At 42.4% G+C, this 24,006-nt stretch overlaps 1 protein-coding gene across 2 annotated transcripts in view; it reads right to left on the reverse strand.

The window, feature by feature from the left end:
* LOC101550358 (S-adenosyl-L-methionine-dependent tRNA 4-demethylwyosine synthase TYW1) overlaps positions 1-24,006 on the reverse strand; it is a 206,453-nt gene that overhangs the window by 152,759 nt on the left and 29,688 nt on the right. For both annotated transcript variants that reach the window (XM_055135604.1, XM_055135603.1), the window contains 2 exons: positions 19,091-19,208; positions 15,434-15,486 (listed from right to left, as the gene is read on the reverse strand). In XM_055135604.1, coding sequence (XP_054991579.1) covers positions 15,434-15,486; positions 19,091-19,208 — 171 coding nt within the window. The remainder of the gene's footprint in view (positions 1-15,433; positions 15,487-19,090; positions 19,209-24,006) is intronic.

Below are 24,006 nucleotides of genomic sequence, written 5' to 3' on the forward strand. Positions count from 1 at the left end.
CAAAACACTTGATCCAACTCTAATATCTATAAGATAATAATCTTCAATCCAAAGACACAATGTGTTTAAATTTTAAAGAGTAGGAAATGGTATTATATGAAAATAGCAGCCAAAAGAGGGCTGTACTGGCAACAGAAACATAGACAAAATGACTTTTTTTAAAAAGTCATTAGGATATCATACATTGGTAAGCAGGTCAATTTGTGAGTTTTATAACTATATACACTTACATAAATATGTAACACTTATAAAACAGAAACAAAAACAGAGCACCCAAGTAAAAGAATTAAAAACTTAAAGCTTGAGATTAAAAAAAAAAAAAAAAAACTTTTGCAGCAATAGACTTCCAGGCTAAAAATAAAAGACACTCTACTGATAGGGTAAAAATATTTACACATCATTCATCAAAGGGCTAATGTTCAAGACACACAAAGCACTCACAAAGCTCAACAAGAAAAAAACCATCAATAAATGGGAAAGGAGAGGAACAGAAACTTCCCTAGGAGGATATATGGAAGACTAGTAGGCGAACGATAAAGTTCATCAACATTTATCACCAGGGAAATGCAAATAAAAATGAAATATCATCTCACACCATGGAGAATGATTAATATCAAAAAGTCTGGGACCACTTAGTATAGGGGAGGAAAGCTTGCCTCGCACCCAGCTGATGCAGGTTCCATTCTCAGCATCACATATGTTCTAGCCAAGAGTAAGTCCTAAGCACCACCAAGATGGTCCTCCAACAAAAAACAACACACTGGAAACTGGTCCTCCAACAAAAAACAACACAATGGAAACAACCACTTGAAAGGGATATGGTAGAAAAGGAATCCTTTTCGTCGTTGGGGAATGTCTGGTTCAGCCTCTATAGATGATAGTATGGAAATTTCTCTAAAAAGTAGGAACAGAACTTCCACATGATGGACAGAGAGATGGTACAATGGGTAAGGCACTTGCCTTGCACACTGCGAACCAGTTCGATTCCCACCCCATGAAATAAACAAAGAACTTCCATATGACCCAGTGATTCCATTTCTTGGTATCTACATCCCAAACACAAACATATTAATTGAGAAAGATCTATGCACACCTATGTTCTTTGCAGCATTTAGCACAATTGCCAGAATATGAAAACAACCCAAATGTCCAACGAGAGATAAATGGATAAAGAAGCTATGGGACAGTGGAACACTCAGCAACTGATAGAAAAGATGAAATTTTGCAGCTCGCTGCAACATGCATGGATACTTAACATGCTTATCAAGTTAAGGGGAAGAAGTCAGAGGAAGAAGGACAAATAACCTGATGACCTCACTCATCTTTAAACAAAACAAGGGAATAATATTGACAAATATTTGGATACAAAACTGAGATTACCAAGTGGGATAATCTCAAGGGGAGGTGAAGAAGTGAACAGAACATATGATAAGCAGATTGGAGCAATAGTATAGCAGGTAGGGCACTCGCCGTGCATAAATCTAACTCAGGTTGATTCCCAGCATCATAAATGGTCCCTCAAACCCTGCCAGACCCGGATTCCATTCCTCCATCCCTCTTGGAGAGCCCAGCAAGCTACTGAGAGTATCTCGCCCACACGGCAGAGCCTGGCAAGCTACCTGAGGCATATTCAATATGCCAAAAGAAGTAGCAACAAGTCCCACAATGGAGACGTTACTGGTGCCTGCTGTAGTCCCACAATGGAGACGTTACTGAGCAAATCAATGAACAATGGGATGACAGTGCTACAGTGCTATAATAATACATTTTGCATATAATTCATTAAAATAGGAGAAAAGTGGAAGTGTGTGCAACATCAACACGTAGAATACTTATGATATATTCTCCAAGCCATAAATTATGATAAAAATAAGATTCAAAAGAATGCTTGTTATAATGTTAGGTGAAGATCACAGACAAAATTTCATGCACAGAATGATTTCAAATATGTACAAGCATACAAAAAAAGGTGAATGCTAAAAATCTGAAAGCAGATGCACCAAAATTTCTGCAAGATAAAACATAATTTTTACTGTATTTGCTACTTTTCAATTTGTTATTAAAATATATATTACAATAGTAAACAAAACTAATTTTACTTTAAAGGATAGTGATTTAAATCACTAACTGGAAATAATACAATCTACAAGGTTGTGAATCTTCCTGTCAAATACAAGATCCCAAGTTTCAGCACTGAGTCTATGTTTTTTCTAGATTCGATTGCTTTTCCAATCGCTACCTGCATAATTCATCACCACGCACTCAACTTCCCTCTATTCCCAAGTGCTGACAATGTGCTTTTTCATCACTTACTTGTGGCCCGTTTCAATATGACTTACAGGCACCCCGCCCCCCAACTTATCAAGTTCTGACAAAACCCACTCTATGAGAATAATGACATGAATTACTGAGACTTTCTCATCAGAAACCATAAAGGCTAAGAAGATAACGAGGCAATATATTAATGTGCTGAAAGGAAAGATGTCAATCTACAAGTTTTCATTTGGCAAAAAACAAACTTACGGAATGATAGCAAAACATAGACATTCAAAGGTGGAAAAAAAAATCTAAGGAAATTCATTGCCAGCAAGACCAACTCTGAGAGAAATGCTGAGATAGAAAAGCCAAAGAACTGAAGGATGAATGGATGGGAAGCCTGATGCTGTGAGCTGGGTCCCCGGTTCAGCTGCATACACAGGTGTGAACTGCATATGCAGGTGTGACCTGCAAACGCAGTTCTGCAGTCTGTGGTCCATAGCCCCAGAAGCAAGAACTGTGGGTACTCAGGAATGTGACCTGCAGGGAGCACAGATGGAAGCTCCAGAGTGGTCCAAGGCAAGCACTACAACCAGAAGGAGCTGTGAGCACTGCAACCAGAGAACAACCTCGGTGAGTTTCGGTATGAAGTGCTACAACCTGGTGCAGCCTGTCAGCACCACAACTGGAGATATGTGAACAGCACAATGAAGCCACGTGTGCAAACCCCAGTCATCACAACACCATCAAGAGAAGGGAGGGAGGGAGAAAAGTAAAAGGAGGCTGAGATGGCCAGCATACACTTCTGACACCATAAACTGCTAAACAAGGGCTCTGGCCAGAGATAAATGAGGGGGACACTGCATAACAGCAAAGGGCAGATTCACCAAGAAGACATGCAAAGGACATCTAAGTTTCCAAGTACATCAGGCCAGAACTGACAGAACTGAACTGAGATGATAAATGATAAAATGGCTCAGGGAAAACTCCCAATTAGTGTTGGAGTCTCAACACTGTTCTCCACGCAGCAGGACAGGTCATCAGACAATCGACAAAGATAAGAGCAGAAATCGGGCTCGGCTGGAGAGCGCCTGTCCTGCAGGTGTGGCACACGAGGTCAGCCCTGTGCCATCCCAGCAGCGCTGCTGTTTGAGACCTCTGGCTGTGCGTGATAATGTGTGTGACTTGGAACAAGCGCCCCAACCAAGTACCTCATAGGTCTGGGCACTACGGCACTTTGTCACTTATACCCAGTTTAAGGAACACATCAAGGGCATCACTGTATCACTGTTATCCTGTTGTTCATCTTTTTTGCTCGAGCAGGCACCAGTAATGTCTCCATTGTGAGACTTGTTACTGTTTTTGGCATATCGAATGCTAAGAGGTAGCTTGCCAGGCTCTGCCATGTGGGTGGGATACTCTCGGTAGCTTGCCGGGCTCTCCGGGAAGAATGGAGAAATCAAACCCGGATTGGCCACTTGTAAGGCAAAAGCCCTGCCAAAATGCACTAAGCACAATCCTGGCTCTCTGCTGTGTCTGACAGTTCTTGGACTATGACACTTCACGATCCTCTGTCTGAACCTGTTTCCACCTGCACCACAGCCAGATGTGTGCAAACACCCTAACTGAAGGCGTGAGCTCTGGTGAGCACTGCAAAGAAGATGTGTGTGTCCAGGACATGGCTCCTCATCCTCAAGCGAGAGCACCACAAGCAGAGGGAGCAATCCTCAGCAAGCACTATACCCGGATGTGTGTGCAAGCACTACAGCTAAAGAAGTGTGACCTTGGGGCCAGAGTGATAGAACAGCGGGTAGGACACCTGCCTTGCATGTGGCTGACCCAGGTTTGATCCCCAGCATCCCATATGGTCCCCTGAGCACTTCCAGGAGTAATTCCTGAGTGCAGAGCCAAGAGTAACCCCTGAGCATCGCTGGGTATGACCCAAAAAAGAAAAAGAAGTGTGACCTCTGCAGGACCACAACTAAATGTGCCAACACCACAACCAAGATTGTGTTCTGCCACCCATGGTATCGCAACAACCTCTGGAAAGAGAAGGGAAGCTCCAGCTGCCGGCAGCGCTTGTCCTGTGCCAACCTGTAAACCTGCCCGTGGTGAGCCGGTCAGTAGGGAAACCAGCAGACACAAGCCACCATTCACAGGAGCTGAGGACATTGCCAGGGCTATCGTGCACAGCAGTAAACATTAAGACTGCAGGAGGGGCCACTACTGGCCCAAACTGGACCTTCTACCCAGTAAGGAACCGACCACTGCAGTGAGGGCGTTTGCAGAACACAGCAGCAAGGAAATGAGACCTGTGAGTGCAGGAAGGAGCTGACGAACGCCCTCGAAGACTAGGATCAGGTCAAAGGTGATTTTTCTTTCTTGTTTCGATATAAATGAAGGACTCCCTGCTCCTCCAATTATTTTCCATAAGGTAGGCTGGTGCCCATCAGCCTTGTGACTTAACCCCAGGTAGCCTCTTCTTTTTTTTTTTCTTTTTGGGTCACATCCGGCGATGCACAGGGGTTACTCCTGGTTCTACACTCAGGAATTACTCCTGGCGGTGCTCAGGGGACCATATGGAATGCTGGGATTCGAACCTGGGTCGGCCGGGTGCAAGGCAAACGCCCTACCCGCTGTGCTATCCGTCCAGCCCCAAAGATAGCCTCTTCTTAAGGGAGAGAGGATACATCCCCTCTTACGTGCATAATGGTCTAGCAGGTTAGATGGAAGCAAATATTTTGTTTATAGTATTGCTTAAGAGAATAACCACAAGGAAACCTATCTAGAGGCAGAGGATTCAAGCAGGTAGACTGTGCAGACACTGCCGGGGAATAATCTTTATTCATCCTCTGTCCACTCGCACAGAGCTAGAGACAGAAGCTCTACCACCATATTTCTCCGATTCTCTCCTCTCAAGGGCTCAGATGATTTAGACTCCACCAGTGATTGAGACTCCACCAGTTATGCAAAATTTAGAAAGCAAAAAAGGGGAAAACTATAACTCTCTCTGGCCACAGCTGGCAGACACAAGGGCATGCGGCAACGTCAGAGCAGTTTACGAGCGAGCTCCTGAGCCATGTTCACTTTAAAGCTGCTGCAGCCCAGGTTACTTAAACCGGCGTCCTGAATCCCCACGCTTGCCACTTTCTCCAAGACAGAAAGCAATTCTCTCTGACCTTCGCTGCTGTAGACTTTTCAATGTCTCTGTAAGCCTTCCATTAATTTACTATGTCTGTTCTTGCTGAAATACCCAAGGTAGTTTTTGCTTCTCTGGATCATATAAATAGGTAGGGTCTCGTGGGATCTGAGCTTTATTCTACTCATTCATTCAGTGAACAAACATTTTACTAAGCAACTATTACCTTCCAGGCTCTATTATTGATACTGGAAATAAAAATAAAGAAAATAGGCTACAGGAGAGTATGCAAGAAGGAAAAAGAAAGAAAAAGTTTCATTAAGTAGTGCGGCTGAAACAAAAGTACAGTGGGTAGGGTGTCTGCCAAGCACACGACCAACCCAGGTTGGTCACCCCAGCACTCCATAAGGGCCCCCAAACACTGCCAAGAATGATCCCTAGCACAGAGCCAGGACTAACTCCTGATGCTGGGTGTCACACCAAAAAAAAAAAAAAAAAAATTAAAAAGAAGTGGATACTCCCCCAAAGCATTGTACAGATTCAAAGCAGTCCCTCTAAGGATACCCATGGTATTTTTCAAAGAAATCGGTCAAACCATCCTGAAATGTATATGGAACAATAAGCCCCCTGAACAGCTAGAGAAATCCTCAGGGAAAGAAGATGGGAGGTATCACTTTCCCTAGCTTCTAACTATGAAAACTGAAAAAAAAAAAAAAAAAAGAACTGCAAAAACTTCTAACTATAAAGTGGTAGTAATAGGGGCTGGAGCGATAGCACAGCGGGTAGGGTGTTTGCCTTGCCCATGGCCGACCCAGGTTCAATTCCCAGCGTCCCATATGGCCCCCTGAGCACTGCCAGGAGTAATTCCTGAGTGCAGAACCAGGAATAACCCCTGTACGTCACCAGGTGTGACCCAAAAAGAAAAATAAAATAAAATAAAGAATTCATCATTTTAAAAAAAAGTGGTAGTAATAAAAACAGCATCATATTGAGATAAGGGCAGACCCTCAGAGCAATGGAATAGAATAGAAAACCCAGAGATAACTGGACTATCTCAGGCATATGGTCAGTCAATCTTTGATAAAGAAGCAAAAGTATGAAGTGGAGCAAGGAAAGTCTCTTCAACAAGTGGTAATAGGAAAACCGATTGGGCACATGCAAAAATATGAACTTGGACCTCTTTCTAATACCAAGACAAAAGTCTAACCAAAATGGATTAAAGATCTAGATATCAGGCCTGAATCCACAAGGTACACAGAGGGAAACATAGGTTGAGCTCTCCATGACACTGAAGGTAGGGGCATCTGTAAGGATGAAATGCCACTGACCAAGCAAGTAGAAGCAAACAAACAAATAGGACTACCTTGAACTAAGAAGCTTCTGCACCTCAAAGGAAATGATAAACAGAATGCAAAGACAGCCCGAGGAAAGGGAGAAATGATTTGCTCACCACTCATCTGACAAAGGTTTAATATCCATAATTTAAAAAGCACAAGAAAAAAAAATTCAACCTTGTCAAAAGAGAGGAGAAAAGATAAAAAGGAACTTCTTCAAAGAAGAAATACAAATGGCCAGAAAGCATATGAAAAAAAAATGCTCTGTACCACTAATTATCAGGGTAATGTAAATCAAAACAATGAGATATCACCTCACACTACAAAGACTGGCACTCATGAAAAAGAACAACAACCAGTTTTGGTGAGGATGTGGAGGAAACAGACCCTCACTCACTGCTGGTGGGGGTGGGAAAAAAAAAAAAAAAACTAGGAATTGAGCTTCCATAGGACCCAGCAATATCCAAAGGGCCCAAAAACGCAATGCAGAAAAGACATCTGCACTCCTAGGTTTATTGTATACTGGCTATATGCAATCGCCAAAATATGGAAACAACCCAAATGCCCACAAACAGACGACTGGATAAAGAAGCTGTACACATACACAATGCAATGCTATGGAGCCTTAAGAAATGATGATGAAGTCATGCAATTCGCTGCAATGTGGACGAATCCATGCTGAGTGAAATCAGCCAGAGGGAAAGAACAGCAGCTTAAGGAGGAACAAGAGAGAGTCATTGTGGGGCTGGAGTGACAGCACAGCGAGTAGGGCGTTTGCCTTGCAGGCGGCCAACCCGGGTTCGATTCCCAGCGTCCCATATGGTCCCCCGAGCACCGCCAGGAGTGATTTCTGAGTGCAGAGCCAGCAGGAACCCCTGAGCACTGCTGAGTGTGACCCAAAAAGAAAAAAAGAAAGAGAAAAAGAGAGAGAGTCGTTGTGTCTCCAGGCAGAAACAGAGCAGAAGGCTAGGGTGAAGCTGGTCTTCCAGGGGAACAGCAAAAGGTCAGGACAGTTGGAGCAGAGCATTTAGAACAGGTCACAAAGGCCCGGAGTTCACCGTGAGGACTGCCGCTTTTATCCTGACTGAGATGGGACTCCCTGGAGTTTCTCAGTAACAGTGGCATGACCTGGCATGACCTGGTCCCTGCATGGGGAGTAAACAGCCAGCGATGACGAGCACAACCGGGAAGTAAATGCCATCAGGACCATATGACAATGACAAGGACCCAGGTACAGTAGTGTTAGATGGACTGTAGCTATCTTGAAGGGAGGGGACCTAAATCAATATTCACAGGGGACCAGGGCGACTCAAAGTGATGCGTGGTCATCCAGGCTAGGAGTTTACTGCAAGGGCCGGAGAATGAAATGCGGCTCGGACCCCCAAACATCCTGCCCACCTGGAAGTGCTCGTGGGTCACTAGGTCTAACGCTGGTGATCCTCAAAAGGACATTCTGTTGGCTGGTGTCAAACCGGGGTTTGGCACATAACCCAGAACACTACCTCCCTGGCACCTCGAGCGATACTTTTGAAAGATCCCACCGGCACGGCAGAGCCTGGCAAGCTCCCCATGCATATTTGATATGCCAAAAACAGTAACAAGTCTCACAATGGAAACATTACTGGTGCCCACTCGAGCAAATGGATCAACAGGATGACAGTGACACAGTGATTGCTCCCTGAATACACGTGGAAAGGTAATGAGAAGGAAGAAAAGGAGACTAGAGAAAAAAACAGTAAAAACGACTCCCAGGATTAGGACCTGAGCAAATAAAAGGTCAAGGTTGTCGTTCACTAATGGAGTGAAAACCGAGGGGAACAAATTTAGAAGAGGAGAAAATCAGTCTCTGACACGACCGGCTGGCGACGCCTGTTACACAGCCAGAATAATATGGAGAGCAAGAAGCAGTGACGAGCCCCGAAGGGATCCTGAGAATTGAGTCCTGAGATGAGCACTGTACTTCAGAGAACAATCGAGTGGAGAACACACGGGGAGCAGGGCAAAGGGGAAAGAACCGTCGGAGTCACCTGGCCTTGCAAGGCAGCGATGCAAACGCGCTGTAGCAGAGAGGCTCGCGGGCCCACTAGCCCTGGGTATCTTAGACTGTGGAAGTATTTTTGTTATCACAACAGCTGAGGAGAGTGAGTGAGGGGAAGCGGAGGTTTTGCATCTCCGGATATCCATGCTCAGGGCAGGTGACTCTGTGCCAAAAAAAGTGGCCCACGGCCCACTTCCTTTTGGATGTCTCACCAACTGCTATCCTTGTGAGAAACCTCATTTAAACCTAGATTCTAACTTCATCTTACAAATACAGTGCTTCCTGCACAGTTTTACTGTATGCTACATTTTTTTCCGAGAATGTATCCGTTATATAAATAAAACACAGTTCGTTTAGTCACCATCCCGAAAAATCATGTTCAAGTACTTAAGTCACCACAAAATACTTGCTATCTGTGCTGCTGTAACTGAAATACTTTTGGTATATGTAGAACCAAGTATCAAATTAGCCAGATGTATCGAATGCAGTATTCTCACCACTGAAAGTTATCTTTTGAGACTATGTGGGCCTTGTATATATGGTTAACTTTAACAGTATAATTAGGAGGAAGCTACCTTGCAATAATTATTTGAAATTGATTATCTAGGGGTTGACTGTCTTTTTCAATCTTACTAGAGCACTGTCACCAGAGGTCAACCCCTTTCTCTCCCTCTTTGTATCATTTGTTTCCAATTCATCCTCTTTAGATTTCCAATGCAGCATAAAGGATACGATCTCCAAAGTTCTGCTACCAATTAGAGACAGGCCGCAGACCTGAACAAGAGGTGGAATCTGAAGACGGGAGGTATATTTTCTGTGATAATTCATCACTAATCCTCCCAAGTTACAATACAGGAAATTGTTCTGCTTCAGCAGAGATTCCACTAGCCTGCTTTCTCATTTTTCCATTTAGATAGTTTCATTTTCTGCGATGTTAGTCCTGCTTCAACGAGGGCTATTTCCCTCTTTCTCATACCATACATAAATTCATCTAGCTTGCTATTACCTTCTCTACAGAACAACTTCTAATCTGCTCAATTCTCTTACATCTAAACATACCCATTATAAGTAGGTCCAAATAGCTATTTCATTATGTTTTCCAAGGTAAGTGTTTGAACATCTCATATGTAAATAGACTCTTTTTTATAAAGTATTTCCTTTTACCTTCATTAATATTATGTCTAGCACAGAAAAACATTTTTTTTTTTGGCTTTTTAGGTCAGACCCAGTGATGCTCAGGGTTACTCCTGGCTCTGCACTCAGGAATTACTCTTGGAGGTGCTGGGGGGGGGGGACTATATGGGATGCTGGGAAGCAAACCCGGGTCAGCCGCATGCAAGGCAAACACCCTACTTGCTGTTCTATCGCTTTGGCCCCAGAAAACCAATTTTTAAAATCATGTATATGCAGCTGTATTTGTTCATCTACACATTTAATTTAGCAATAACAGATGAGATGTCATAAAAATACTGGTTGTAAGCAAAAGGTACTCAGTCTGACATTACTTGAAAACCACTGAATAAAGAAACAGAATATCAGAAGGGCTTAAAGAAATAAAAAATAAAAACAGCTGTGCACAAGACTACGCTAAATGATGGAAGATCCCAGATGTGTCATATGGTGGAATACTTCTGCCTCTGATGGGTAAAGTGCAAAGGAACAGGAGCAGGAGAAAAGGAAGAAAAGTTTCTCAGATACAACAAAAAGTTACAAGTCTGAGTGGCAGGAGGCACTGGAAGAATAAAACAGAAAGCACTGAGAAAAGCGCTTCATGTGGGAGGGCGAGCAAGGGGGACAAGCTAAAAGAGACCCTAAGAAAAAGACTCCAAGACATATAATCAGAACGACGACTAGCACAGAGACACAATACTGCAAGCAGCAAGGTCAAAGAAGGCACTCACATACAAAGTTGCATCCTTTAGATTTGCAGCAGAATTATCAGATGAAACCATTCGAGTCCGAAGACAGTCCTCGGACATAGTGAAAAAACCCAATGCAATTAACACCTCACCTAGAATACTTTGCCGGGCTAGACTGTCACTTAGACTTAAAGGAACAATATACTACTTCCTGGATCAACAACAGCTCAGAAATGTCATAGACTCAAAACGCACCTTAAAAGAAGAACTGAAGTGGCTACCATAAGACAAGACAAACCTCACAAGCACAACAAAGCTCTACAGAAAGATGGCCCAAAGCCCCGACAATAATCTCTGTCAGTGTCAGTGGTCTAAATGCACCAATTGAGAGACACAGAGGGGGAGGGCCGGCAGGACAGCTGAAGACCAAGCAAAGACCCGCTGTACACGATGCAATGAGGGCAGGAGTCCTCAAAAAGAAAGACAGAGACAAACCAAGTGTTTCCTGCCAGTTGACAAGTGGGCGCAAAGGAAAAGACTGATACAAGAAGGGTTAGGGGTCATGCTCAAAGGGTAAGAAGGTAGGAATATTAACTATTTAGTGTAAACCTTGAACAGAATTTTTTTTTTTATTAAATCACCATGAGATACACACTTACAAAGTTGTTCATAACTGGGTTTCAGTCAATGAACAGAATTTTTTAACAAGAATAAAGAATGCAGGGGCTGGAGCAAGAGCACAGCGGGTAGGGCGTTTGCCTTGCACGCGGCCAACCCGGGTTCGAATCCCAGTATCCCACATGGTCCCCTGAGCACTGCCAGTAGTAATTCCTGAGTGAAGAGCCAGGAGTAACCCCTGTGCATCGCCGGGTGTGACCCCCCCCCCAAAAAAAAGCAAAAAAAAAAAAAAAGAATAAAGAATGCAAAAAAATAAATAAATAAAGCAAGCATGACTGAATCAAAACTTCTGGTTTCATGATGGGCTGAAGCGATAGTACAGCAGATAAAGTACCTGCAGGCAACCTGTGTTCAATCTCTGGCGCCCCATTTGGAACCCTGAGCCCCCCCAGGAGTGATCTCTCTGCTGAGAGATAAGAGGAAAGCCCAGAGCACTGCTGGGTGTGGCCCCAAAACAAACAACAAAAAACCCTGGTTCCAGCTAAGCAAAAACACAGTAAGAGGAGGCTGGAGTGATAGCACAGCGGGTAGGGCGTTTGCCTTTCACGCGGTCCGACCCAGGTTTGATTCCCAGCATCCCATATGGTCCCCCAGCACCGTCAGGAGTAAATCCTGAGTGCAGCCAGGAGTAAGTCCTGAGCATCACTGGGTGTGACCCAAAAAGAAAAAAAAAAACAGTAAGAGAGCTTTTTACAGGGAGACCTGCCAGGGATGAACCAGGACGGAGGGACAAGGCTCTAAAAAACAGATACTGCATCACTGAAGATACCGCAGACCTGAGGCAGCTAAGCTCGGGGAAACACAGCCACAGCCCAGGACAGGAAAGCCCCAAAGTAAGCGCAATAAAGAACCGGTATTCGGAACACACAGCGGAATCTCACAGCTCAAAAAAATGAAATAGCAAATCATCCAAAATGTAAATACCCGAAGATGTGAACAGACACTTCAAGGAAAATGCACTTAAAGCACACAAGAAGATGGACATCGTGGGAAATGAAAGTCAAAGTTCCGTGAGCCGCTTCCACTCACTAGGATAGTTCCAATCAAAACAACAAGAACATATTCGCTAGCAAGGCTAGAGAGAAATAAAAACCCTCATCTACTGCAGAGAGGAATGTGAAACCGTCTATTAGTCTTGTGGTTCCCAAATGATTTAAACATGGAGTTAACATGACCCAGAAATTTCACTCAATTATAACCCAGGGAAATAATATATATCCATAGAAAAGCTTGTGTAGATAATAATTTTCACTGCAGCATTACTCATAATATCAAGAAAGTGGAACAACACAAATGTTCCTCAACTGAAAAATGAACCAACAAGATTTGGAACACATGGAACATTATCAGCCACAATTAGGAGTGGAAAACTGATATTGTGTCACAAAATGGGTGAACCTCGAAAACATTAGAAAGAAGCCAGAAACAAAAGGCCACATATTTCACAATCCTACTTATATGAAATGTCAAATCAGGCATATCAATAAAGATAGCAACTAGATTAATGGCTCGATAGGACTGGGAAAAGGAGAGAGAACAGAGGCTGACTACTACTGGGTACCTGATGTCCTTATTAGGAAGGAGTAAAAATGTCAAACGGATTGTGATAATGGCTGCATAGCCCTGTGTCTATGCCAGATGCTATTTCAAAGGATGTTTCAAATGGGAGAGTTATATGGCATGTACACGGTACCTCATAAAGCTGTGTTTTTTTGGTGTGTGTGTGTGTTTTTTAATGCTGCCTTCTTTGTGGACTCTATGGAGGTAACAAAGTGCCAACATGGAGTGGTCAGTGATTTTAAAAGAACTTGTCACTTATTTTTCTCAAGAGGCCAAGAGGGCAACAGAACAACAGAAGGAGAGCAGAGGGCCACCAGGTCTGATCAACAGGCAGAGAGAGGGAAGAGGGGAAAGCGAGGCAGAGTCTTGGCTGGGATTTCCTCAGATATGGCAGCATGACAGGGGCAGGGGAGACCCTGGCTTTATAAGTGAGAGAATTTGGTAAGGAGATGGTTGGCAAAGATTCCAGACTGAGGGTCTGCATATTAAACGAAAGCTGTGGCTGGCTTTCGGCTGAGATCTGAGAGGACAATCTCAGCGCAGGTCCACAGACCGCAAATGCCAGAGCAACAAGAATAAACAAAATAAGAAAATTAAATTGACCTCTTTGGCCTGATGCTGAACGGTGCCAAACGCAGAACTTAAGAAAACAATAAAGAGAGTAGAAACTCAAAGTCTGACTGCTATTAAAGTTTAGATGGAAATGCAGAAAAACCCAGGGGAGTGAAAACAATTCTCAAACAAAACAAAAATTCAAGATAGAATTTATGCTGCATGATTTGACACATCATCATAAGGGGAATATATATATATATATATATATATATATATAAATATATATAATATGCCTCTCGGAGAGCCTGGCAAGCTACCGAGAGTATCCCACCTGCACGGAAGAGCCTGGCAAGCACCCCGTGGTGTATGATATGCCAAATACAGTAACAATAACAGTCTCATTCCCTTGACCCTGAAAAGCGTCTCCAATCATTGGGAAAGACAAGTAAGGAGAGGTTGCTAAAATCTCAGGGCTGCTTCCCTCCCCTGCCCACGAACGAGCCCTCTGGCAACCGAGTAAGCTGCTTAACTTAAGGCCATGCTCCCAGAGACTCAGAAACAAATCTCAGAACCCAACGGCTTTTGGCAGAAATCCCCCCAGATTTCATTATTAAACAAATTGTCTAATGGTGCCTTTTTGGCAGATCTGAGTGGTGGAGTAAAATCCCAAATAATAATGGTGTGTCTTGCGTTGAAATATTGAATGTAATCAAAGTAGAGAGAGAACAATGTGGAAATCATCTGCCACACAGTAGGGGGAGGGTGTGGGATGGGGGGTATACTGGGGTTTTTGGTGGTGGAAAATGTGCGCTGGTGAAGGGACGGGTGTTTTATCGTTGTATGACCGAGACTTAAACCTGAAAGTTTTGTAACTGCTCTCACGGTGATTTAATAAATAAATTTTAAAAATAAATAAAATCTCATGGCTGGGACAAATGGAGACATTACTGGTGCCCACTTGAGTAAATCGATGAACGGGATGACAGTGATACAGTGATAGTGATTTGACTTCCTAAACTCTATAGTAACTAAATAATGAACTGTAGAAAAGATAGTCAAATATATTAATGAAACAGAGGTCCAGAAATAAGCTGACCCGTATCAACTAGACTTATTTCTTACAGTGACCTAAAAGCAATTCAATGGTAAAAAAATCCCTTTCAATAAAAGGTGCTCTACCACTTAAGCTATCTCCCCAGTCAGAAACAGATCTTCAACTTTTACCTCATACCATTCATAAAAATTCAAAATATATCAGAAAAGTTCAAACTATAGAGGGAAAGTCCAGAAAAAAAAAAAAACACGTAACCCTCAAATTGGCAAACATTTCTAAAAATCACCCCCCTCCAAAAAAAAAGAAATATAAATTGTATATTATTCAAATAAAAACTTCAAAACCACTATCTGGGAAATGAAAAAAAAAAGAAAAGACAGACTAGAAGGAAATATTTACAATACAATCCGGCAATGACTTATATCTCCACAAAATATAAAGTACTTCCACAAACCAATACAATGAAGCTGTCTTGCACTGCAAAAGATGCAATTTGAGCAAATGGCTTTATGGGATGCTTTATAAATGTGAATGGCCAATATGACAGGCACACAAAAAGATACCAGCATCAGCAAAGTACAAATGCAGATCAACAATGTTACTTCTTTACACTTACTAGAAAAGATTTACAATACCAGGGGATGGTGAGATTGCGTAGCAACTGCAACATTCACAGCGTTGGTATTTGTTACCTGATGGAGGGGGATGTGCACTGACTAGAAAAGGCAGGGGTGAATGTACTGCAGTGAAGAAAATAGTCTCTAGCTTAATTCATGGGGTGGATTACTGACTTCTACACTCACCAAAATTTGCTAAATTCATTTGACAAATTCACTCAAAATCATTTCATGTATTAAACAAAAATTATACCTGCAAATAATAAAATTCATTAACTGCATGTAATAGCCATATAAAAACAACACCAAACAGCAACAGTATTTGAATAGAAAAAAAAAGTACCTTTGTCCACCTGCAGAGCTTCACCCCAGAATGGCTCCCAATCAACTGATAACCTGAATAAAAAAAACAGGAAAAACAAAACTGAACTGATACATAGTCTCTTATATATAAACAGTGAATATAAAATTGAGGCAGTCATTCTCGTTGCTTAAATAAAGGCAGGCAAACAAAACAGTGGCTGAAAACATTAAAAATTAATTCACCAGAATGACAAAACAATTTTAAGTGTTTATGCACCTAATAACATATTCTCAAATAAACAATAAGCTATTCCAAAATTGCAGGAAAATTTTTAACCTCTCTCTGTGTCTAACAGATGTCACAGACAAAATTCAGGAAAACTCTAGCATCTGAGCAACAAAACAAACCTGATCAAAATACAACTGCAGAATATACCTGCTTTGCAAGAACACAAGAAAAATGTATAAAATAAACTATATTCTCGGACAAAAACAAAAACAAATGATGAGATTTCAAACTAGTGCCAGAAAAACTATTATCAATCTATGGGGGGGAGGGGGGAATGAAGCAATAGATTAAAATAAATAATGCATAGGGCTAAGGATGCATCCACAAAATAAAAGTCTCCCAAACGTGGAAAAAGCAAATCCTAGGAACAACTCAATGTCAATTTTTAGCATCATTCCTCTATCACATACAAGATTTGAGCCAGATAAGACATGAAAAGTAGGAGAAAGCAATACCAAAGTAACCACATTTCCTTTATTAACAAACTAGCCGAGGAAACAAGTAAAACATTCCAATTTCAGAAGGCATTTAATAAAGTTTCTCAGGAGGCTTCAAGTAATAAGCTGCAATTATCCAGAGTCCTTCACACAAAAAAGGCTCTTGACTTTCAGTCAAATGAAACAAGTAGAGAAACAGTTCAGATGACAGCATAAGTGGATCAACCAGCAGGTTAAACCAGTATTCACAATGGAGCAATTAATGGAACAATGTCAATTTGGATTACAAGTCTCTAGTGGTGACATCAGGGCTCTGTTTTTTAACCTCTTCTACACTTATGTAAACATCTTGATATACATAAAGCACTGCTTATCTACTTGAAATTGAAACTGTGTCCAACTGGATAGCCAATCTCTCTGGTCCTAGAGTAAGCATTTTAAAAGATTCCCAGATATAAAAGCAGATTCTCAGGTCATCAGAATAATATTAAAAGCCCCCCCCCAAAAAAATATGAAAAGCCCAGAGGCAAACCTTCAAACACGTGGAGTTAGTTTATGAAAATAGAGCTAGGGACATGGAGAGGAGCAAGGAAAGACTCTTCAACAAATAGAGTTGGGAAAACTGGTGAGTCTCACGCAAAATATGAATCTGGACCCCTATCTCAAACCATACACAAGTGTAGTCAAGAAGAATTAAAGACCTTGATATTACAACCCAAATTCCTGACGTATATCAAGGAAAACCTAGGAGATACATGATATTAACTTTCTCTGAAGATATAGTCAACGAATCAATGCCATTGCCAAAAAAAAAAAAAAGCCACAATAAACAAACAGAACTGTATCAAACTAAAGTTTCTGCACTGCAAAAGAAATGACTTGGGGCTGAAGCGATAGCACAGCAGGTAGGGAGTTTGCCTTGAACACAGGACCTGGGTTCAATTCCCAGCATCCCATATGGTTCCCCCCAAGCACCGCCAGGAGTAATTCCTGAGTGCATGAGCCAGGAGTAACCCCTATGCATCACCAGGCGTGACCCAAAAAGCAAAAAAAAAAAAAAAAAAAAGAAAGAAAGAAAGAAAGAAAGAAAGAAAGAAAGAAAGAAAGAAAGAAAGAAAGAAAGAAAGAAAGAAAGAAAGAAAAGAAATTACTAAAATAAAAACACCCTACTGATGGGAGAAAATTCACTCACCACACATCTGATAAATGACTAATCACTGTATCACTGTCATCCCGTTGTTCGTCGATTTACTCAAGCGGGCACCAGTAACGTCTCTATTACACTCAGCCCTGAGATTTTTGCAGCCTCCCTTACGTCTTTCCCAGCGACTAGAGGCTCTTTCAGGGGAATGAGACCTATTGTCACTGTTTTTGGCATATTGAATATGCCACAGGTAACTTGCCACGCTCTGCCGTGCGGGCAGGATACTCTCGGTAGCTTGCCGGGCTCTCTGAGAGTCATATATGTATCTTTTACAGTATTTGGGATATGAATACGCCACGGGGAGCTTGCCAGCCTCTTCCGTGCAGGCAATAGACCCTCGGTAGCTTGTCAGATTCTCCAAGAAGGAGAACTAGGCTATAAGACATTGCGCGGCCATGATGCAGTAGGGAGCTTGGTTTTATAGTCTCTGGATGTTGGCTACTGACGGGATTACATGGCGCCAGGGGAAGTTTCTGGGTGTGACTGCCTAGCTACTGGAAAATGTGGCATCTGGGTGAAAGAGGCCCAGTCCCGATCCAAGCAGCCTTGGAGATCTCGGCCCCAGGTCCCGCACACCTGGGTTCCTCTGCCGGTTCCTTCATACGTGAGGCTCTTCCGAACGTGTGGGGAGTGGCCTTGAGCATGGCTAATATCCAAGATATATAAAGCACTGACAAAACTTAACAACAAAAAGTAAACAATAACCCCGTCAAGAAGTAGGGAGAAGAGATGAAGAAGTACTTCCGCAAAGAAGATACACAGATGGCAAATAAGCAAGAAAAAGTGTTCTTCACTACTTTATCATGGAAACGCAATTCAAAATGACAAAGAGAGATATACCAGTGGGAATGAGACACATCAAAAAAAACTGAAACAATCGGTGCTGAAGGGGATTTTGTGTCTGGTTCAACCTGAAGAGACATCTCAAAAAATGAAAATAGAGCTTCACATGACTCAGCATCTACACTAAGAGGAGGAAAACATCAGTTCGAAAGATATTTGCACTCCTGTGTTCAGTGCAGTACCATTCACAATAGCCAAGACCTGGAGACAACCCAAATGCCGATCAGCAAGAAAAATGGATAAATTCAGGTCTATATACATAATAGAATGCAACACAGTTAAAATAAAAGATAAACTGTCTTGCCTTTTGCCACAATTTGGGTGGAACTGAAAGAGTCAGAGGGAGCAGGACAAATAACAAAATGATCCCATTCATATGTGGCATACAAAGAAATATGTAAGGAAATAAAAAATAACCACGAAAACAAACTCTGAGAGTCTGCTTACAGAAGGGTTTACTGAAAGGATTTTGGAGGTGGGGGAGGGGAGAGGGACCAGAGACAGAGGTGGAGGAACGCTGGCACTCTGGTAACACTGTATTTCTAAAATATTAATAGTCACTGTCATCCCGTTGCTCATCGATTTGTTCGAGCAGGCACCAGTAACGTCTCTCATTGAGAGACTTACTGTTACTCTTTCTGGCATATCCAATATGCACGGGTAGCTTGCCAGGCTCTGCCGCTCGGGCTGATAGTCTCAGTAGCTTGCCGGGCTCTCCGAGAGAGGCGGAGGAATCGAACTTGGGTCGGCCGCGTGAAAGGCAAATGCCCTACCGCTGTACTATCACTCCAGCCCTATTAACAGTAACACTACTAATATATATAAAGTAAATCATGGTGCTTAAGAAAACTATTTTTTTTAAAAAAAAAAAAGATTCCAAGAGAAAATTCTAATTCTTCTTCTGTTTTCCTGAGAATGTCTTACCTTGTTTCGTAAGAGCTTCTCGGAGAGCAGGAGTTATCATAGCCCGTCGCTCACTGGCTTCATTCTTCAGTGAGTTCCTGAGCAAAAGGGTTTTCTCTTCTTGCTGTTCCTTTTCTTTCTGTATAGAAATAAATAGAATGAAATGCAGAACTGGCGAGGGGCAATGCAACAGCAGAACAGTCATGAACACGTAGCACAAACCATGGCCCACGATCTCGTACTCTCCAAGTGGTCACATTTCCAGGAAGATGATGCTCTAAAGATATTATTCTAGGGTCTTTCTTCCCTCCCACTCCCAACAGTAACTAGATACTAAAATGTACACTATATAAAACATAAATCAAGAATTCACTTATCTAGATATAAATATGCTTAACAACCTAACTTCAGCAAATTTCTTCTTTGAATTTCAATGACTTCATATGAAAAATGGAGTTAATAAGAGCGTGAATGTGCTAAAGATTCAGTGAAATAAAGTCACCAGGCACAGTGCCCGATACATACGTTGGAACTGAATTAACTACATCCACTGCTGAGCATTACATCTGTAAGCCAAAGTGCTGTGAGATGTCCTACCGGCCATCAGAGTTACGACACCACCTCCACCTGTCACCATGAAAAAAGTTCTTCAGTGACAGACAGAAGTGTTAAGGACAACATAAAACAGACTGCGTTTCTCTTTATTCGGGTCACTAGAAAATTCTAGAACATGCCTTTGGTCACTGCTAGCGACCTTGCAACATGCTCGTCTCGTATACTCTGTGGGTCATGTCATTTACCCTTTCCACTAATTTCTTTCTCACTTTATAAGTAGTATGGCATATAATTTTTAAAAAACTTATCTCAAAGCTTTCTGGGAAGAGAGCAGAATGCTAATTAACTTCAAGACAACCCACAAACTCTGTTACAGTTTAGAAGACACAGATCTCAGAGCTGTAGACATTCAAAATAACTCAAAGTGATCCTAAGCCCCAGCCTGCCCTTAGTGCCTGTCCATTCCCAATGCCCAGCAACAGCAAAAGGCAAGCGGACTCCCAGTAATACACTTTCCACCTGAAATGCTAATCCCTCATGGAAGCTGAGGTCTAGGCCGAATCAATACAGAAGGGAGGATGGTCCACATTCAAAGCTGAGCAACAGGTCACAGGAATTCCCTCTACCACTCTACTTCTGCAGCTCCTCAGAGTTCACTATATTAGTCCGCTCTACCAGCATCCTTCAACCCTTTCACACCTAGGACCAGGACCCATCCTGCACCCAAGCCCATGAGCCAGTAGTTGGAACGGGTGGCGAGACAGCGATTTTCAACTTTCCTACACCTGTGGACCACAGACAGCTTGCAATGGTGGTTGAAAATCACTGTTCTACAGTGATTTCTTTTAGAAGACTACAGAGTGAATTTTTTAAAAAAAGATAAAACGTAAACCAATGAAATGTGAAGTTACCTTCCTTACATTCTTTCACTCAGAAACCTGCTCTGAAATAAAGTCAGTGAAAAAAAAAAAACACTGCAGAGACTTAAATGTGCAAAATGAGAAATGCAAACCCACAGTAAGTTCTATTTATCCTAAAAATCAGCATTACTAAATATAATCAAAATGCAAAGTTAATAAACAATTTTGCTTCAGTTAATAGAGTTCCAACTACATACTTCCAGATGGAATAGATAGAATTTATAAACAAACATCAATTATTGGTTCATATCTATTATAAAAGAAGTTGGTTTAATGCCATTTTACTAAAATTAAATGGCTCCTGTTACTGTTTTACTAAAATAGTTCAAGATAACATTTTGACTGGAAGACAATTTCTGCCAAAAGCGAAGATGCAAGTATGAAAGAAAATCGTATAATGAAGCTAACCTTGACTCTGCATTTAAATGTCTCTGAACTAATTCCACAGCAAGTGGCAATAATTCCCTGATAATCATGCAAAACCTGATGAAGAAGCAGGTCTATTTACTACAAAGCACCTTATTTGCCTACCCCCAAAAGCCACAGAAATCCAAAAATGGACCAAATCCATGACTCTGGCCTCTGAGCTTAGTGCTCAGGGCTCCCTCCTGTGGTTTCAGAAAACAAAACTAGTTGACCCTCATGAAATAAATACACTCTGAAGGAAAGGCCACTGCACGCTGTTCACGCCCCAACACTGGAGAAGTCATTGAAAAGCACAATCTAGCGATCAATTCTCCAGATTCAATCACTAGAATACAAAATTTTACATGAAAAGAGAGCAGATGCTGATAAAGGTCTTGAGCACTGGGACAAACATTTATCACCCTTGCTTCTAAGGCAGTTTGTCTTTTCAAGCCCTATCTTCCATATGCACCAGCAACTTCAATCCTGAAAAGAAATGCAATAGCTCAGGGCAGGCCCCAGGGAAGGGTGATGCGCCATTCAAATTCTAATTTTAATCTCAGAGGTGCAGATACTGTTCACTTCGGCCCAGAATATAATAATAACAATGATCACAAAGGCCCTAAGATACGTTTTGATTATGATGGCTGCTATACAGCCTAAATGGAAATTAATGAGACCCTCCCTGTCCTTAAAATTGAGTTTTAATTTCTAATGTGTGGAGGCTTCCAAGCCGCAATTTTGCCTAGAGATTCAGCTCCCTTAAAACACAACCATTAGGGGCCTGAGCGATAGCACAGCAGGTAGGGCGTTTGCCTTGCACGCGGCCAACCCGGGTTCGAGTCCCAGCATCCTATATGGTCCCCTGAGCAGCGCCAGGGGTAATTCCTGAGTGCAGAGCCAGGATTAACCCCTGTGCATTGCCGGGTGTGACCTAAAAAAAAAAAAAAATACAACCATTAACAGCTAAGCTGAATCGTCTCCAGGCGGCCAGCCTCTACGCTCCCCCGAAAGCCCCCCCATTCCATTCTGACACTTGAAGCTTAAGCCATCATTTGTGGCTTGAGAGACAGGAGCAACCACGCCAAGCTGCTGATTCTGGGCATTTAAAGGCGCAACCACAGGATCTTGTGAGGTGCTATCCGAGACCAGTCAGCCCTCAAAAGCAGAGGGCAAGAAGCCCATTCGAGACTATAGCTAGTGACTCTCGTGACCAAAGCAACTTAACCTGCAGGATCATTGAGGGCTTCCAGAAGATGAGTATGATTCCCCGTGCCTCTGGGGCCTGAGCGACAGTACAGCAGGCAGGCACCACCTGCCTCGCCAGGAGTGCGCCAGGAATAAGCACAGAACACAGCAAGGTGTGGCCCTAAAACCAAATTCTATATATATCATATATGCCCACAAAAAATGTAAAATCTGGGGGCTGGAGCGATAGCACAGCGGGTAGGGCGTTTGCCTTGCATGCGGTCAACCCGGGTTCGATTCCCAGCATCCCACATGGTCCCCTGAGCACTGCCAGGAGTGATTCCTGAGTGCATGAGCCAGGAGTAACCCCTGTGCATCGCCGGGTATGACCCAAAAAGAAAATAAAAATGTAAAATTTGGGTCTGGAGCCATAGCACAGCGGATAGGGCGTTTGCTTTGCACACAGTCGACCCGGGTTCGATTCCCAGCATCCCATAGGGTTCCCTGAGCACCGCCAGGAGTCATTCCTGAGTGCATAAGCCAGGAGCAACCCCTGTGCATCGCCGGGTGTGACCCAAAAAGCAAAATAATAAAATAAAATAAAATGATGGGAGCAAGGAGTAATGCTAGTTTTCTTTTTATAAATTATACAATATTACCTAGTTCATTTTCACACCAACATCCCAGAAACCAAGACACCACCCCAATTCTGTGGATGATAAACACAAGCGAAAGAAGTCATTTGTTAATATTTTGGTTTTGAGGTTGTTTGTCGGGTTTGGATGTGTGGTGGTGATGGTGGTGGTGGTTTTGGGCGACACCTGGTGGTGCTCAGGGCTTACTACTGGCTCTGCACTAGGGACCACTCCTGGCACGGACTCGGGGGCTATACAAACACAAACACAAACAAACACGCATCAGTCACTTGCAAGGCAAGCACCTACCTGCTATACTACCACTCCAGCCCCCGTTAAAGATTTTTGCGGTCCAATGAAGAACTTCCAAACAGGCATGTGCAACAAAGTTTTTCATGACGGAAGCACACATCTCTTCATTCTATTTTAATGAAGCTTATTTTGTCAGTCCCTGTTAATTACCCAGAACTTCTCTTCCCTTCTTCACAGACAAAACTGAAGCCAACGGTGCTGGCCTCGGAGAGGTCATTTTCTAGTCAGCCCCTGGAGACCAGGAGCCGTCCCAGCAGAGGGTGGCACTGAGTACAGGGGATGAGATAATGACTAAAAAACCCAAACGACCAGACGGCTATTTCCTGCTTGGTCTCATCTGTTTCAGTCATGTAGATCTGGCAACTTTCAATATTAAAAACTTTTTCAGATGAAACTAAAACTCCTATCACAAATCAACCCTATTTCCTGTTTCCTTAATAAAGAAATACCATTCTCCTGTCAAAATTAAATTTTAAAGTGACCAATTTCCCAAAGGACTCAATGACATTGGGGTATTAGGCTTTAAGGATGCTTTCTAAGCTTTCTAAAAAGCAGTTTGACCAGGTATAAGCAACTTTTAGGCGGTTTTTCTCTGACCTCGTTGTTCTATTTTGGATAAACCTACTGCAAGAAATAATTCCAGAACTATTAAGTGTTCCTGGCTACACAGTCTAAGAGTGAGTCAAGCTGGCTTACAGGCAAGGTCTTCAGATTAAAGAAATATGACCTTTTGTTTTTGAATGAATTAAACACTCTAAATCTTGAAAAAAATATATGAAAGAAAAACTTGCTTCATGTTATTCTACTGCGGTACTATGCAACTTTATAATCGGGACTAGACACACCGAGATACATTTGTAATTTAAATCGCTGGGAAGTTGAAATATTTCTCGGGTGAGTAACTGCCAAGCATTTACCATTT

Source organism: Sorex araneus, chromosome 4, assembly GCF_027595985.1.
Source record: "Sorex araneus isolate mSorAra2 chromosome 4, mSorAra2.pri, whole genome shotgun sequence".
NCBI lineage: Eukaryota > Metazoa > Chordata > Mammalia > Eulipotyphla > Soricidae > Sorex > Sorex araneus.